The sequence below is a fragment of the Amphibalanus amphitrite genome, unplaced genomic scaffold (genome assembly GCF_019059575.1).
Source record: "Amphibalanus amphitrite isolate SeventyFive unplaced genomic scaffold, NRLGWU_Aamphi_draft 000001F_arrow, whole genome shotgun sequence".
Taxonomy (NCBI): Eukaryota; Metazoa; Arthropoda; class Thecostraca; order Balanomorpha; family Balanidae; genus Amphibalanus; species Amphibalanus amphitrite.
In genome coordinates, this window is record NW_024881499.1 from 2,119,650 (window position 1) to 2,137,500 (window position 17,851).

The following is a 17,851-nucleotide window of genomic DNA, read 5'->3' on the forward strand; positions in this document are numbered from 1 at the left end:
TATCAATTTTGATGCCGTAGGCGCGATTTTGGCGCTCTTTATGGCGCCACGTTTGACTACGTAAGCTTGCAATTGTTTGAAATTTGCATTTTTTTTGGTAAATAAGGTTATATGGCCTTGAAGTAGGTAGTTGCACGCCCTAACTCAACAGCTACAGCATTGATAAATACGGTAAATATGCAATATGATGTCAGTGGAATGTCTGATGATAAGTCAATTGGAATTTTGCATACGTTAACCTCTTAGATCGAAAGTCAAACCAGTCAAACTAGGCATAATCAGTCGGGCACACTGTGGTATTTCCGATCCATTTATGGAAACGTTTCCATTTTGGAACAATGTTCCAAAAATGGATACGCCGTTTCCAAAAATAGAAACGATCTGTTCCATAAATGGAGACGCTGTGTGCATCGCTACCTTTAACCCTCGCCCGCACATGCCATTTTCCCATCCTAGAACGCACATGGGGGGGGGGGGGTGGTTGCCACCCCCCCGCGCCATTTCGTTCCTGTTGGAGATAGAGCTTAGCAGTAAAGACCAAAAAGATTCTTTGGGAAGAGACGAATCCATGATACCCAGTTTTACCTTCTCAGGTCAGTCATTGACCTTCCAGGTCAGGTCAAACTAAAAAATGTTGCTGTTTGGGTCACCGTTGGATATCAAGTGCGCTGCTTATCAAATACCGATGACGATGCTGTTTTCTGGTGCCAAGCCAGCTAGAACCTCTTTGTCACACTATCTGACCAGAATTTTGCTGCTGAGGTCATTTCAGGTCAAGTTAGGTCAAGGTCAATTATATGTGTTTGTATGTCTGTGTGTGTCTGTGTGTATACTGATGTGTGCACCGATTGTTTTTGGGTCCATATTACATGAAATCATGATCTGAGAAGCTTTTACCAAAAATGCAGTCAAAAAAATTCACAAAAAGTAAATTCAGCTTGCCTAAAACGCAATTATCTTAGATGACCTAGGTTGACCTTGACCCTGACCTTGACCCCTGTACATCGTCGAACAACATGTTCCATGATAGGTGGGAGGTAAGACTGGCAAAAAAGGCCGAAATCAGGGTGTCAAAAGCTCACAAGGCCCATGGCAAACGCAAGATGTTGAGAATTGGCCATTTGGGTCATGACATGACCTGAAAAACAAGGTCATATCTCCGAAACCAAAAATCACAGAAACTTGAAATTTTCAGTGGACATCAAGAAAGGATAGACGAGCAGCTATACGAAAAATCAGCCTTCTAGCTCTAAAAATGTTGAGTGCGGAGCAGAAAGACTGCCTGGGGGGGGGGGGGGGTGGCAACCACCCCCCCCATGTGCGGGCGAGGGTTAAAGCAATCTGGGCATTGATTGGTGCAATTTGGCATGCGCAGGATGCCACCATCGACAGCCAGCATTCTAGTTTATGTTCTTGTTCTCCCGACTTCCCGATCAGAAAACCGAAAGTTGACGAGCGAGGCGATGCTTATAACGTGTTGACGTGATTAAAAAATTCACACGTTTTTTCTAATCGAAAAAAATAACATTTATGAATGTTTGAACAAAAAATAACGTTTTTAACAGACAATTGAAAGACTGACCCATTGATTGGAACAACCACATCACCGGGAACTTCAGTTTTTCACTCATTTTCACGCTGCGTTTTCCGGTGTACCAGCGGCCTGGTGGTCGTCAATCTTTGATTAAATCGCATGAAAGTTGTTGCAAAGCCCTATTTGGAGACTTAAGTGGGCATTTTATGATATTTCAAATGTGCTGAATATGATCGTAGTCTCGGATCAACGTAAATCTCCGTGCAAATACGTAAAAAGCAGGATGGAAATAAGGTCTGCACCGTCGTCACACCAAATACCGTTGTATTCTGACGATGAATTTATTCATTCTAGCTCATGTGTAACATTGATATTAATTTTATATATTGAAATGATATCTACGCTTTATGTATTGCCCACTTTGGACCACATCTGTCCAGTAGTTTCTGGGAAATCTTAGTTTTAGTTGACTTTTGAATGTGCTCAAGTTGCGGCGCGTAAGGTATTATTATCGAACCCGACGTCCAAGGTAACTGCCGAGAGCCGAGATGCTAAACCAGTCCCAAAACATCAAATTTTTAGTTACATGCGAATTTTAAAAACACATTTAAGCTAAGTTTGCACACATTTGAAGTTCAGCATTTCTATTTTTGGAACATCGGCGTTTCCATTTTTGGAAACTAAGTCTCCATAAATGGATACGATTCAGGAGCATTTTAAAGACGTGAATTTCAATGCATACGACAGCTTTCCATGCAAGAAGACAAGTGCTTTTGGTGTATCTGAGCTTGTTTTACGCGAAACAGTTGTTATACATCGAATCCAGCCACCCTTGGCAAGAAAATACTTGCGGAGATGTTAGCGTTTCTATTTATGGAACGAGCGTTTCCATTTTTGGAACAGAAGAGTAGTCAAAATTGGAAACGTTTCCAATAATAGAAACGTCTCCATAAATGAATCGGAGATACCACAGTGCGCCCGACTGTAATAATGTGTATTGTGACTTGTGTTGCACTTATTGCAATTGTTTCAATTTGATGTTTTTTACTTTTCCTTACCTTACCTACAATTCAAATTATCAGGATTTTGAAAGGCATTACACCTGAAGGTCCGGGTCTCGTTTAGTAGGTTCTGGATAAACTAGGTTGAATCTCAGATTGGCACTGAGTAATGGATGCGTCTCTGCCAGTGCTGGTTGAGTCGGGATTTGAACTGGGTTAGGGTCAGACTGGAAAACATCCATACACTACGTGGGACACCCATGAGACTGTCTTGCATCAAAACTCGGTGCAAGCAATTTTGCACTGAAATCTGCATGATTTGCGTCAAAAGTTGGGTGCCTATTTGTGCCAAAATTAAGTCACTTATATAAAGCACATGTGCTTATCTACCGATAAAGGCTATATGAACCAGACAGAGGTTTCTGGGGCCTTGGACGCTCTCCCATGTTTGAGCGTCTCGATTATCGATAAGTTTTTATTTCCATGGAAACTAATAACTTAATACGCTCAACGCACTGTAGCATTATGCCGTGAAACAAAGCCAGAGCAGGAAGTTCCGAGGCAACAAAAATCGGAGGAGCGGTGTGTTCTAGGCTGGCGAGAGCCAGTGAGGGCCGGGCAGTGGAGGAGCACGTGCTCTGGCACATCAGCCTCTTCTTGGCACACTTGCACTGTGCAGAGCGCTGTGGGGCACTGCTTGTCGGGGCACTGTTGGCAGTTGGCACGCCGCGGAGTGGAGACACCCGAGTTGGTGCACATTCTGGAGCGAGTGCAGTGAGTGGCCCCAGTGGCCCACCTTCATCTGGTGCACCGAAACGGCGTCCTCTCGGTCCTCTCCGGGGACAGGGAGCAGCGGCGTGCTCCCGAGGAGTGGCTTGAATAGTACCTAACTCAGACCATTTGCCGCGCCATTGATGCGAGGCCGCACAGTGAACCGCCCTGGTCAGCGAAGCGGGCGTTTGAGAGTAGGGCGGCCGCTTTTTTGCCACGTCTTCTGCGATCCCATTCCCATTCCCCTAGCTACCGCAGTGGTCAGCTCAGCCGCTCGGCGATGTTTAACAAGGTCTTCCATACATATCTCCACGCCGAGGGTTAAGGGGGCGGCCGCTCCTCCGGCTGAGTTAGACTAAGGGCGGCTCGCCAGTTCGAGCACGTGACGACCGGGGCGGGAACGTGTCGTCTCGAAGCCTCTCCAGAGCCGCCCACAGGGCGAATCTGCTGCTAGATTGACCAGCGTGCCAACTAAATTCGGTGACTGTCTTACGTAAAAAATTATCTGGCCGCCCTGCGCCGAAAATTCAGCCGCCGCGATGCGCTGAATCCGGTGCATGCGACGTGCGCTGAAATTTTCGGCGCAGTTCCGCCACTGCGCCGGACATACCTATTCGGCATAACGTGTATTTTTTTCCAGTCTGGGGTTAGGGTCTTAGCGAGGACATGACACGCTGCTTCGCTAGATTTCCCGCTGTGCCCTCTAGTGGTCGTCATTGAGCTCCTTGCCGCGAAGTCATCGGGGTCGAGGTCGACTCCCGCGTAAATTGGTAGCTGGTTCCTAGTGCATAAATGCGGTATCGGTAATCTGGCGTCACCGTCGCCGCTAACCGGTAAATGTGTAGATGAAGTTAGAGTAAAAAACATAATCTAACCTGAGGGGTGTTCACGGGCACCGCACACTGCTGCGTGCGGTGTGTGCGGTGCGTCCAGCAGGCGTGGGGGTAGGGGATGGGTAGGCGGTTCTGACGTCACGGCTGCGTGCGGTGGACGGTCCGCTGTGGCCAGTCCCGACCGGCCACAGCGATCGCTGTGTGTGGTGACGGAATGCTGACGTAGGGACGCAGTGGGCGGAGCTTCGAGGCTGTGTGCGGTCCGACCGCATACAGGGCCCGTGAACAGCCCTCTGACCTAACCTTAATTACTAACCTACAACCTACCAACCTACACACCTAAAACCTGCCAACCTACAACCTACCAACCTACAACCTACCAACCTACAACCTACCAACCTACAACCTACCAACCTACAACCTACCAACCTGCCAACCTACAACCTAAACTACCTACGTACCGCCGAGGGTGACGCCAGCTTTACCGATGCCCTCAAATGTATTGGTGACCTTGTTGTGAGTACTCGGCCATTTTTAGCTGTTTTGATTCAGCCAGTGATTGATTTTCACAGTTTAAGTTGCATGGCAATGGTCATGATGTGCCTTGTTACCTACCTTGTTACCTTTGGTATTGTTACTCACTTGTTTAATACATACGATTGAGCATATGTATACCTAACTTATATCATCATTTTTTTCAGCAGGTCATCATGAGTGATAATTCAGGCATGGATGCCATCCAAGCTGAAACAGCTCAGCTGCTTGGCTTGCTGAACAAATATGAAACTGAACTGCTGAGCACTGCCTGGGTTGAGGGAGTGATTGACACCGACTACACAGAATGTGAGGCCCTGCCTGCCCGGTTCGAGGAGCAGCACATCCAGACCAACTGGATTTCCCTCCTCACTGAAACTGGTGAGTCAACTGCTTGCTACCAAGGAAGACTTAGACCAGAGACTGCTCATGTAACCCCCTCCCCTTCTTCTGCTAGGTACCCACAGCTGTCAAAAAGAAGGCCAAGTGTTGTAATGTCAACACCTCAGGCTATTGCCTTAGGGCTGTTCATTGTTCTAATAAAGGGGAAAGGGAGAAGTGAGTGCTGATTCCCCCTTTGATTGTGTTTGCATAGCAGTCGTGGTCCTTACCTAGTCAAGCTTAACCCATACCCATAGGCAGCCTTGTACGACCGGCCATCCCTGAACGTGTGGAGGCATTGAGTGTCACAGCCTGACTTGACTTGCTGTTGAGCAAAAATCCCGGGCAGAGCAGAGCAGAGATTCTCCCAGCTGGGCTCCTGTTGTCTGATTCTCTCCTGATGCGCTGCCCTGCCCCCGCCCCACCTCAGGCCGGGTGTGCCGCTCCGTGGTGCAGCAGACGGCGGCACCGTCAGACACCTCTGCGGACGCCTCCGTCCTGGAGAGGAGCAGCGCTCCGAGCGGCTTCTGGACGGCCCTGGCCGAGAGTGGCACCCAGCACAAACACGTCATCTCGCTGCTCTTCTACTTCATGTATTCAGGTGAGAAACTGATAGCTGCTCCTAGTCAGCCTTCCCAGCTAGTGAGCACAGAACAAGTTCAGATGGGCAATCAGACATCGTGGACCCACACACAGCCGAACACAGAGTATGGTCCAGTAAATGCTATTCTTTCTGGTCTTGGGTGAAAATATGTAGCAATTATAGCCTCATTGAGAGGCAAAACTAGTAATTAGTAGTGGTATGCAACATGCTAAGCTCGAAAAGGTCTACATTGACCCCATATGAAAAAAAAGGATTTCATTGAGCCCACATGAAAGCCTGTGCTCTTCTTTATGCATACCCATATTGCTCAGTTTCAGCCCACTTTCAGGCCCCTTCATCCAGAGCTGATATTCTTGTTATTTCTTACATCGACACCTTTTTTTAAACCCCACATCTGCTCTCCCGTGAATTTCCGGGATGCACGAAAGATCTCCTTTTAAAAGTGTCCAATCGTCCGATCCTGATCAAATATGTGTGTTCGTAGGCCTGTTCTGGTATTGCTTTATCTGCCAAGACAGACAAACTTGAGAAAAATCGAGTGATTGTACCTTTTTTGAAGGTCTCTAACCAACTTGTCTGAGATTCACCGGAGAACAAATGTGGGGTTTAAAAAAAAAGGTGTCGACATGATCTTAGCTCATTCCCTAACCGTTGATGCCTACCGTTGCAGGCCAGAAGTCGGACGCCAGTTTTGAGGAGCGCCAGGCCGGTATGCTAGCCGCCTCAGTGTACCTGGACCTGCTGGCCATCCCGGGCAGCAACGCGTTCCGCGTGTTCCACCCGGTGTTGTACTCTCGCGCGCTGGACTCGTTCAAGCTGCTGTCGGCGCTGACGGCGCGGCGCGGCGGCGGCGCGCGGAGGCCGAGCCGCGCCGCCGAGGACGAGCTCGGCGTCGAGGAGGACGAGGAGGAGGTGATGGAGCCGGCCGAGGCGGCGCGCCTGCTGCGTCTGCTGGCCGGCCTGCTGGGCGACCTGCTGCTGCTCACCGAGCGCTTCTCGCTCCGCCACGGCGCCGAGAGTCTGGAGGACACGGTCCAGACGCTGGTCGAGATCACCCGCGCCGACGGCGTCCGGCCCGAGCTGACCCACAACGCGTTCTGCTGCCTGACGAGCATCTGCCGGCCGCTGCACGGCAGTGTCACCCGCAGCGTGGCGCTGGTGCTGCGCGCGCTTATCCCGGCGCTGCTGATGGTCGGCGAGCAACCGCCCCGCGCGCTCACCGCCGGCAGAGACCTGGCCGTCCGCTTCGTGGGCCAGCTGGTGCGCTCTGCCGGCGTGCTGGCCGAGCCGGCGCTACAGACGCTCGTGCAGAACGTGTGTCTGCGCGTGCCGGAGCGGGCCGAGCAGCGACAGCGCGGCGCTCAGGCCGTGATGCGCCTGCTGCGCCTGATGCCGCTGCCGCTCTACACGCAGACGCTGCGCTGGCTGCGCGACTTTGCCAGACACGAGAAGACGGGCCACCGGCTGTTTGCGCTGGAGGTGCTGTCCCAGCTGCTGGCTGAGGGGCTGCGCGGCTCGACCAGTGACTCCGACACGGGTCCGGGGCGCCGCGCCCGCCGCCGCAGCAGCCGGCGCAGTCCCACGCCGGACTCGACCTCCGAGAGCGACCCTGAGGACTGGGAGGCGGCGCAGCGGCGTGAGAGTGCGGAGAACGCCCGCGAGGGCGGCCGGGAGTCGCGCGCCGGCGGGAGGCAGTCCCGCGCCGGCAGGAGAGAGTCCCGAGACGGCGAGCGGGGGTCGCAGGAGTCCAGACCGGAGTCGCAGGAGGCCGGGCCGGAGTCGCAGCCGGAGGGGTCCGGGGGCAGTCAGGAGGACGGCGAGCGCGCCATGACGCACGCGTTCCTGGTGCGTCTGATTTTCGCGCAGTGTCGCGACCCGGCGGCCACGGTGCGGGCGCGCGCGCTCAACGTGCTGGCCGAGTGCACCGTGTCGGCCGACTCTGCCACCCGGGCGGCCGTGCGGCGGCTCTTCACGGCCGGCGCGCGACGACCGTCGGCGGAACGACAGGTGAGGGTAAGGGAGGACAAGGAAGGGTCGTTTGTTAATCGCTACTGGCAGCTGGAGAGGTGGTGGAATGGCAACACAGAATGGGTTAATGGCTGATTAGTCTTACGTCGCATTATTGCTGAATTTGACGGGACGTAAGACATCGACAACTCGATCGCTCCTTCCGTTCACTCTGTGTGAGTAGTATTTTACTACAGCCCATACCTACAGTCAGTCATGCGTGTGTATTCGAGAAGGACTATCGATTGTGGAACGTCTTATCAAAAACAAGCTTGTTTACGGTAGATTGGCTTGCACGTATTAGCTACGCCTGTCTGGCCGTTCTAGGTCACTAACTTTAGCCGTTGCCGATATACCATGTCTACCGACTTCCTCCTGCCTTCACTGACCTGTACTGGTCCTCTCTCGGCCGACAGGAGGGCTCGGGCGCGGAAAATGAGGAGAACGAGGAGCAGGAGGACATAATGGCCATGCTGCGCCGTCGCGCCAAGGATAGCAAGGTGATGGTGCGCAAGTCGTCCCTGCAGGTGATCGAGAACATAATGCGGCTCAACCCGAGCTGCGTAACGCCGGAGAACCTGCAGGTGAGGCACGGGGCGGGCACTGTCGGGAGGGCTGGTCCGTAATGATGTGAGGGGTGGAGACACTGGAGTTAGATAGGTGTCGTGTGACTGGCTAGTGGGTAGGTTCCTGTCCAATTGGAGCTAATGAAGTCTGGTTATGCGTTGTGACGATATCGAGGAATTAATGTACCAATGACCGTCAGTTGTATTTGGTAGTTATTCACCCCCAACACACAGTTATTGAGCAATCGTTCATTTCTTTTCCATCTCGTTGGCTAGCGATATCTCCGAAAACGGTGGTTCTCTGCGATCCCAATACAGTCCATTTTGCCATGTAACATATTATATAAGTTCATTGCCCCATGACCTAAAATTTCACCGGGTTATAACAATGAGCACATTGATTTCCTTTGGTGCTTGTGGGACGCTTATTTGATGCCTTGTTATCTTGCAGAACCACTGTATTAAATCAATGCAGGTGTTATTACGAAGCATCACATGTCTCAATATGCGTAGACAAAAAGGAAAAAATCGTAGCGAAATGCAAGGTGCGTGAACCCTAACGTGATTCTGCTGTTGGCTATTTCATGGAGCTAGATGTAAAAAGTCACTGCTAGGACAAATATTTGTCACAATGGACAAAATGTCTGAAATTGCACCCTAGTCTGTCCTGTTGTGAATCAATCCGTATTTGGTAAGATGAACCCATAATCCTGTTCAAAAGTTCTATAGTGTGAATCTAGTGCCTGAAAACCGCAAAAACCGCATTTTATATCTAGAAATGCTAGGTAACGCTCATGTGAACTCACTTTTACGACACGCCCTAAAGCACTTATAAACAAACGAGAACTCACGTTTACACCATCCTATTATTTTATGTATAATTTAGTGTCGTTGTTTCGTTATTAAATGCCCGTGTCTGACTACTGGTGGTCGTTTCCCCCTCACACTCCAGCATCCCGGCCCCGTCCTGCGGTTGCAGCCCGTTCACCTCGTATACCCACCATTATCTGACAGCCGTCCCTCGGCGCCCAGGTGCTGCTGGAGCACTGCCGTGACCCGGCGCTGCTGGCGCGCAAACAGTGCCAGTCCTCGCTGATTGGTCTGGTCACCCAGTACCCGGCCGACGATGGCGTCTGTGAGGCCGTGGTGCGCGGCCTCCTGCCGCAGATCCACGACCCCGAGAACAAGGTTCAGGAGCGCGTCATTCAGGTGGGTCACGGGCGCCGATAGAGCCCCGGTCACGGGCGCCGCCAGTCCGCCCCGGCCGCCGCTGCCGAGTTATGAGCGTCTGCTGGGGCCCTACCTCCCGCCGGCCGGCGGCGGCGGCTGCGGCGGCGGCTCACAGTGGTGTGTGAGCCGACCGACCGAACAGCTCGGCGGCGGCTCGGAGTGCAGTGTTGTGTGTACTGTGGACCGGGCGGCGGGCGGCGAGTTATGAGCGCCTAGTGGCCAGTACTTCCTGAACGCTCGCCCTTCTTGGTGTAGGACTGGTACTTGCGCTCGGAGCCAGTAGGTACTAGATAGAGTGACGTCGTAGTCCGTGCTATCTGTGGCGGTTGGTAACACATGACGTAGTTAGCCTGATAAGCGCATTGATACTCTGGTGGGATATTATTAGTTCGGGCATTGTGGGTAGGTACTTTATTTAAATAACGTACAATATTTGTTCTGATTTATCGTCCTAGATGGAGACCAAGATTCACTTTTTTTTTGTAATATTGCCATACATTTATAGGCGTCGGAGACTTGCTTTGCCAGCCCCTCTGAGGTTTTAACGTATTTTTATTCCGAATTATGACGACAAATATAACGGAATATGATAACTTTAAAGGATTTGTAAGGAAGGAATCATTATTCAGTTTTACCACGTTTATGCACCAGTCTAGTATTTATCAGTACCAAAGCCGGGCGATTCAGCAGTGTCCGTGCTCTGTCTCAGATAGGGAATACGCAACCGAAGTGTGACGTCATGACTAGTGGCTGGGGCATAATCAGCTGACGGCCCTGTGTTAAAGCAATGGGACGAAATTTTATCGGTATTTTTAGAAAATACTGGACCTAGTTAGATAGTTTGGGGGCCAGTTTCTAAGTAAACTGAGTATATTCTATTTTTCTACGCCTAAAAATGCTATGTTTTAAAGCGGAAAGGGCCGAACTTCGCGAATTTGTTACGGGCGGCGAACTTGACGCACCAAATACATGACCTTGAAGACGCGAACTGCGACCACGTTGTAGGATTTTGGTGCGAAAGGTTTGACATATTTGAGTTTGAGCTGATTGAATATTTTTTATTTGTAAAAAGCAAAGGAGAAAATTAACCATAGGTACTAGTTATTTCGTAAATCTTTTTTATTTTTATCTATGATTTTAAACCTCTTGATTGGAAATGTTTTGTATTTCTGCGTCAACTTCGCCGCAAATTAGGTTTTCACCAAATTTTGTGCTTTGCGTTATTAGATTTTGCAATATTTTTCCATAGAAAAATAGACCATACATCGTTGTCCTATATCCAGCTACTAAAACTATCTAACTAGGTCCAGTTTTTTTTAGGAAAGATCGGCAAAGTATTGCCCCATTGCTTTAACACGGGGCCGTCAGCTGATTATGCCCCAGCCACGTATCGTGACGTCACGACTTTGGTTGCGTATATCGATGCCGTCATATGCCCGGCTGCCAACATACGCTGCTGTCGTGGCGCAGCAGACGGAGCCGCTCGTGTTATGGGCGTCTACTGCGGCCGACACCTTGAGAGCGAGTCGAGATGGCCCGCCGCTGATAAACTCCCCAGATCAGGAGACATTTCCCGGTATTTTAGACGGATTTTGCTGGGAACCGGTTGGTGGATTAGGGATTTTTCGCTTATACTCCAGCTGGAGCGGAGGAATTCTGCAAGGCGATTTCTATGGGTGCCGAGTCAGTTCATCATTATTGAAATATTTCCATTTCGATGTTCAAAGGAATTTTACGTGCTCTATTGTTTGTGTTTATCGTTGGTGTTTAATGAGGCTAGTGTAAAACGGAGGAGATTAGGTATGCGATATTTCAAAGATTTGACAGCGTTGTGAGGAAGATCATCATGATCATTATAAGCATATTTAAGTGACCGAATACTTAATTGAATCTGAATAAAATGACAAACATATACTATCAATACCCGACTGACTCTTGTTATAGTCCGCTGTGCACTGTGTAGTCCGCGGTTCTGCTTATCGCCAGTGAGTTCATTTGTACCTCTGATGGTACCTCTGTACCGCTGATGTGCTGTCGTTCGCTCGCTCGTTTGTTCCACTCTGTGACGCGCCCCCGCCCTTTCCCAGTTTGTCGATCAGACCATCCTGGCCGGCATCCGCCCATTCGAGGAGGGCGCCCTCAGCCGGCCCGACGAACAGCTGCCCTGGAAACTGCTCGACCTCATCGTCAAGTTCTGCTTCCAAAAGTACCTGCACACCATCATGCAGGCCGTCTTCAGCGGACAAAAAATCAAGTGAGTTCATAATAGCGAGAGATGCAGCAAACCCTAGCGTTGAAATGCTCAAACTGATGATTTGTGTAATTTGTGACAAGTGTGTATAGATTCTGTCCCTTCTCCCTATCACTTGTCCATTTTGCGGTCCGACAGTCCCAGCCCTGACAAAAGACCACGCGTGTGTTCCGCCCGACGTGTCCCACTGATCACGTGACCGCCGGCAGGCCGGGTGTGTTCCGCGCGCTGCGCAGTCACGTGGGCACGGCCAATAACGCGCCGGCCTGGATGTGTCTGGCGCTGATTTCTCGGTTCGCGCCGGTCGAGCAGCCACTGTTCGCACTGGACTACTTCACCGAACAGATCCAGAACGAACTGATGGTGAGAGGGGGCAGAACTGATGGAGGACTGAACTGATGGTGTGTGTGAGAGAAGGGGTAGGAAGTAAGTAGAACGGGTCGAGGCGAGGGGGTCTGGACAGCTAGCGGTGATGGACAGACTCCGGTAGGGTGTAATTGACCGAGTATGCCTGCTGATGACCGGGTATTGAAATGAATACGCTGCCCATAACCTGTGTCTTCTCGCATTGGTGGAATGGGGCTTCCAAGGTTTCGCTCATATTCCATTTTTGTAGTTCTTGTGCTGAGGGGATATTTGACATCGTTTTGAGACAATTTTGAGACTGTTTTTGTTTTCTCGATAGGACTGTGATAGGTGATGCCGGTCATTGCTGGCTGACTGGCAGTGTTGATCTGTCTAAGTCTGTGACAGACGGCAATGCGGGTCGTGACCCTCATTGCTGTCTGACCCTCCTCTCCCCTCTGTTACACAGACGGAGGAGGTGTTTGCCCTATAGCAGTGGCTGTTCTGTGACGGTGAGCAGTACTGACCCCCTCTCCCCTCTATCTGTCAGACGGAGGAGGTGTTTGCGCTGCAGCAGTCGCTGCACGTGCTGCAGTTCTCGGCTGCCCGGCTGTCGCCGGAGGCGGCCACCCGGCTGCAGACCCAGCTGACGGGGCTGCTGCGCGCCGCCGCCCTGCCCGTGGAGCTCCTCTCCGCCGCCGTGGACACGGTGGCCATGGTCACCCTGGAGCGGGGCGGAGAGGATGGCTACCAGCAGAGACTCGAGGAGTGGTGCGGACCACTGATAGAGGTGAGGAGTGGTGCGGACCACTGATAGAGGTGAGGACTGGTGCGGACCGCTCATAGAGGCGATGATGACCTGTGAGAGAGGCGCTCATAGAGGCGAGACACGCGTGAGAGGTTAGGGCTTGTTTTTTTTCTGCGGCGTACTGAAAGATGCTGGTCTGCGGCCGCGCGCTGTTGAATTTTTGTCTGTCTCCTTTTGTGCTCGCTCAGATTAACCCGCGCCCCGTAGGGCTACCGGCGGACCCTACCACCCGTAGGGGGGGGGGGGGGGGGCGTTTCGGCCCCCCCCCTAAGATCTCGGAAAGTTACCGGCCGATTTTCAAAATTCAAACGGCGTTCGATAGCCCCACCTGGGAACTACCTTGTGACCAAATTTCATTGACCTAGGTCAAACCGATGACGTCACAGGTCAGGTCAAAGGTCAGATTTTCACCGTTCACAGGCAATTCAAGAAATGTGCTGTGAAAGCGAGTAAATTGGTAATTTATTGAAAACCATCGATGGTACATTGCTCGTCAAACACATACTTTGCTATCTGAGGTCACTGATACCAGGTCAGGTCACAGCGAGGTCAGGTCACCGGGGGTCACAATATGAATGTGTCGTGTGATACATGTTTTATGGTCCATTTTACATGACAAATGCGATTATGTGGGTTAGGCAGCCTTTGGGGCCAGCCTAGGTCACGTTTGGTGAAGGTCAGGTCAAGGTCAGGTCAAATTAGGTCAAATTTCAAAGTTGATATTTTTGCATAAAATGGGTATCGATTCGATGCAGCTTGTCACGGGGAGTCTAATGGTGGTCTTCGTTTTGCTCTACGAGTTCTAGAATTGCCAAAAATTGAGTTTGAAAATTTGACGTCATCATTTTTGAACAGTTTTTTCGCTATAACTTGGCCAAAAAACGAGGTATCGATCTGAAATTTGGTATGTAGATAGAAGACGGTAGGCACTATCACATATATTCCGGTTTTTTCGAAACTCAAAAAACTTTTTGGATTTTTTGGCGAATATATCCCAAAAAATGCTTTTTTGATTTTTGGGGGTCAAAACTAAAAAATTTCAAAAATTCGAGATAACAGTTTTGTAGCCCTGTCAATTCTACACCTTTTATGTCTTGATCATTTTTCTGTATCTTCAAAGCTGTAGTCCTGAGAGGTCTACTCGCGAAGGTCTTTTTTCGGTCGAAAATGACAGAACATGACGTCACTCTGACGTCATTTGTGGCCAACCTATCATAGCCTCTGGAAAAATTTTTGGTCACAATGTGTAAAATTGATGCCCGGAGGGGTCCTGAAAGTTTGGTGGCGATATCTCCAGCCGTTTAGGAGATATCGACCGAAAAGGACAGGGGGGGCCGTTTCGGCCCCCCCCCTACGGGGCGCGGGTTAAAGCACAGTACAACCTTAATTCCTGTTTCATTCCTGGCACCGTGATGCGTCTAACTCCGAGCTTTCTGTGCACCCTGTCGTAGGACTGCGAGGATTTTCTCTCGAAGGAGCTGCTGCAGCCGGGCGGCGGCCAGGGCTCGCTCTGGGAGGACCGGCTGCTGCGTCAGATCCACACGCTCGGCGACCTCGCCCAGCTGGTGCCGCAGCGCGTCAACAAACGCTGCTTCCTCATGCTGCAGAACATCATCTACGTGGAGAAAAGTCAGTGTGAATAGGCCGGCCGGTGGACGGAGAGCGGTGTTGGGGAGAGCGGTGTTTTGTGAGGGAGCTGCTCTGCTGTCACCCTGGCGGGAAGCTCCAACGGTTCGTTGTCTCGGTTTGCCTACCCATCGCTAGCCTCCGGACTGGCAGTGTGATATTTTTCCACTGTCTCTCATCAAACTTGCCGATATTAAACATCTTTATACGTTTAAGTGTCACCACTGAGCACGTTACCCGACCCTGTACACTTGACCTCTGACTCCTCCCTCCGCCGTCCCCCAGATGGCCGGCGGGGCGCCTCGGGCGGCCTCCAGGATCCCTCCGCCCGACTGCGATCGGTCGCCATTGCCACACTCGGCAAACTGTGTCTGCAGCACGAGCAGATGGCCAAACGGGTGGTGCCGGCCTTAGGGAAGATCCTGGACGTCACGGAGGACCCGGCCATCAAGAACAACGTGGTCTTCACCCTATCCGACATGTGTGTCAGGTGAGGAAATGGTGTTGGAGCTTTGGAAGAATTTCGGTGATAAACGCTGGTTATGAAGATGCGCGTCTTTACATTCATAGGTGACAGCGTGCGCCTGCCGATGTTCCAGACCAGACCCAGTGCTGCTCTGGTCTTCTGGTGTTCTGCTCTTCTGCCTGCTGTGCCCTTCTGGATTGCTCTCATCAATATTTGATTGTATGTCGTATCATATGAGCTTAGTTGTGGGCTCGTTATATTCAGGGCAGTGATTTGTATAGTGTTCATGTATTTTATTACGCGTTCTGTGACTTTGCTGTCTGACGGGTCCTCTCCCATCCCGTAGGTACGCGACGCTGGTGGACCCGCTGATGCCCCAGTTCACCTGCTGTCTGTGTATTGTGTCGCTCGTTGGGGTATGTTGTTTGACCGGCTGTCGCTCCCATCCCGTAGGTACGCGACGCTGGTGGATCCGCTGATGCCCCAGGTCACCTGCTGTGTGTTGTGTCGCCCGTTGGGTATGTTGTTTGACCGGCTGTCGCTCTCATCCCGTAGGTACGCGACGCTGGTGGATCCGCTGATGCCCCAGGTCACCTGCTGTGTGTTGTGTCGCCCGTTGGGTATGTTGTTTGACCGGCTGTCGCTCTCATCCCGTAGGTACGCGACGCTGGTGGACCCGCTGATGCCCCAGGTCACCTGCTGTCTGTGTATTGTGTCGCTGTGTGACTGCACTGTCTGACAGGCGGTTACCCGTCCCATAGGTACGCGACGCTGGTGGACCCGCTGATGCCCCAGGTCACCTGCTGTCTCAAGGACCGCTCGCTGGTGGTGCGACGAAACACGCTCATCCTGCTCATACGGCTGCTGCAGGAGGACTACCTCAAACTCAAGGGCACCTTCTTCTTCCGGCTCATACAGTGCCTGCTGGACCCCGAGGTACGTGTGCAATCGGCTGTGGGGAGGACGGGGAAGTGGCGCTGTTTCTAATTACTGGCAGATAGTGTCAGAGGGACGTGCTGTGTGCGACAGAAACCGGCAGATACGGTGACGCATGGCGTCGAATGGAAAAGAGGCCGTGGCAGCTTAATTTTAGCGAGGCCAGTGCTCTTGATGCCAGCGGTCTCGTGCAATCTACCTGACCCGACTCCAGGCCTTAACCCTATTAGTGGCAGAGGGGGGGGGGGGGTTGTTTTTATCCACCCCTCAGGTTTTTCGGGAATATCTCCGAAACCGCTGAAGCTACGATGCTGAAATTTTCTGACTTTTCCTAAAACTAAATTGGGCACATTCCCTGAAAATTTCAAGTTCATAACTTTACCAGGGGCGGCTCCAGAGCACTGGGATTTGGGGGGTCCTATTCGTGAAGCGAGTCATTTGGGCGAAGATCACGATGCTGCACCAGTTTTACGAACAGTGAATGAAAGGTATCATGTGATAACATACACAAAGTTATTGTGTATCCTCTTTTGACACGTTTTTGCTATAATAGGCGGATCCAGGCGTCCAAAAAGGGGGGTTATTTTTTACCTCCCAACATAGGTGCCCTGACACCGCCTATGCATGACCAATACACTTTTAGTCGTTCTCTCATAAGAAAATTGTAACATAACAAGACCATTGCCACCCTTTTTAGAAACAGTACCAACAAAAACCTTATTTACTATACTTTTTGTGTACCCCCAATCTCAATGATCTGTATCCACCTATGATTTTTGAAAATGCATATTTTTAGGATCCATGTGAATTCCTGGTTCATTCTCTATCGATCGGCAAAAGTTGCGTTAAGATTGGTTCAGAAACCTGGCCGTGATAAACAGTCTAAAATGTATCTGCAATTTGCCCGTTTTTACCCCCCTCTACCCCCCTATTGACATTTTTTTTAGAAATGTAGATCTCGTTGAGCGAAATCGAATGCCGTTTGAATGTTGAAAATCGGCCCGTGAGATCTCGAGATATCAAGGGGGGGGGGGGGGGGTCGTAAACAGCCCCCCCTGCCACTAATAGGGGTAGCCAGGAGCCTGCCACTAATAGGGTTAATTAGGTACCTCGACTCCCGCGCATTGACGTCTACTCTCCGTCCCCAGCCGGAGATTCGGCAGCTGATCAGGTTCTACCTTACCGAGAGGCTGCTCAAGCGGCAGCCAAAGGTGTTCTTCCAGCACTTTGTCGAGTGCCTCTTCTTGTACAACGAGTACGAGGTAAGCCATGCAGAAGGAAACACATTCCGTAACGCCTTTATAGAAAACCACGACTCAAGATGACTATTCTACCCTCTCCTGACCAATTTGAAATGGAAATAGTTGAAATAGGTGAAACAAATATGTTGATTTGACATTTTGTAGTCATTATGCTGTGTTACGATTGATAGCATAACTGCAGTTATTGGAATAACAACGGTATTTTATTTCAACTTTTGACTATTCGCTGCGTCTATGTTCTATTACACATCCATCTTTTCTGCCCTGAAGGACCACGAGTCGTATAACAAGCTGGCGCAGACGGCGCGCGAGCGGGAGGTGTTTAGTCTGAAGGGTCCCGAACAGCGGCCTCGCAGGATGCTCGTCTACAAGTTCATGTTGGAGCACATGCCGGACGACCAGCGCTTCCAGATGTCGCACAAACTCTGCCAGGACATTCTTGGTGAGGCCCTGACTGCGCTGTGTCTTTGTTGGTCCAGAGACCGCGTGTGCCTTTGTTGTTGAAGTGGGATGGGTGAGAGGCACTTTGCTCAGATCTTGGATAGTGGTTTGTAGGTGTAATGGTTTTGTGGAAGTAGAGGTGTTACGATTGTTGCGGGGTATCGGAGGGGACTGCTATATCTTAGATGAGAGTCGGATCAATGGCCACCGCAAACACCGATGCAGACGCAATGAAGCTGGTGTTTAACGAAGAAA

General features: G+C 51.0%; 1 protein-coding gene across 2 annotated transcripts in view; it reads left to right on the forward strand.

Annotated features, from left to right (window-relative positions):
* The first annotated feature begins 99 nt into the window (after positions 1-99).
* Positions 100-17,851, forward strand: part of LOC122388439 (condensin-2 complex subunit D3-like) — a 22,929-nt gene continuing 5,177 nt past the window's right edge. The window contains exons 1-14 of one of the 2 annotated variants that reach the window (XM_043379548.1): positions 100-171; positions 4,844-5,054; positions 5,485-5,655; positions 6,329-7,665; positions 8,082-8,249; positions 9,264-9,440; positions 11,549-11,715; positions 11,922-12,075; positions 12,608-12,847; positions 14,317-14,494; positions 14,777-14,981; positions 15,719-15,893; positions 17,042-17,155; positions 17,426-17,597. In XM_043379548.1, coding sequence (XP_043235483.1) covers positions 4,850-5,054; positions 5,485-5,655; positions 6,329-7,665; positions 8,082-8,249; positions 9,264-9,440; positions 11,549-11,715; positions 11,922-12,075; positions 12,608-12,847; positions 14,317-14,494; positions 14,777-14,981; positions 15,719-15,893; positions 17,042-17,155; positions 17,426-17,597 — 3,463 coding nt within the window. In that variant the 5' untranslated portion in view covers positions 100-171; positions 4,844-4,849. Of the gene's footprint in view, positions 172-4,840; positions 5,055-5,484; positions 5,656-6,328; positions 7,666-8,081; positions 8,250-9,263; positions 9,441-11,548; positions 11,716-11,921; positions 12,076-12,607; positions 12,848-14,316; positions 14,495-14,776; positions 14,982-15,718; positions 15,894-17,041; positions 17,156-17,425; positions 17,598-17,851 lie in introns of both variants that reach the window. The other variant, XM_043379623.1, reaches the window with a different exon arrangement.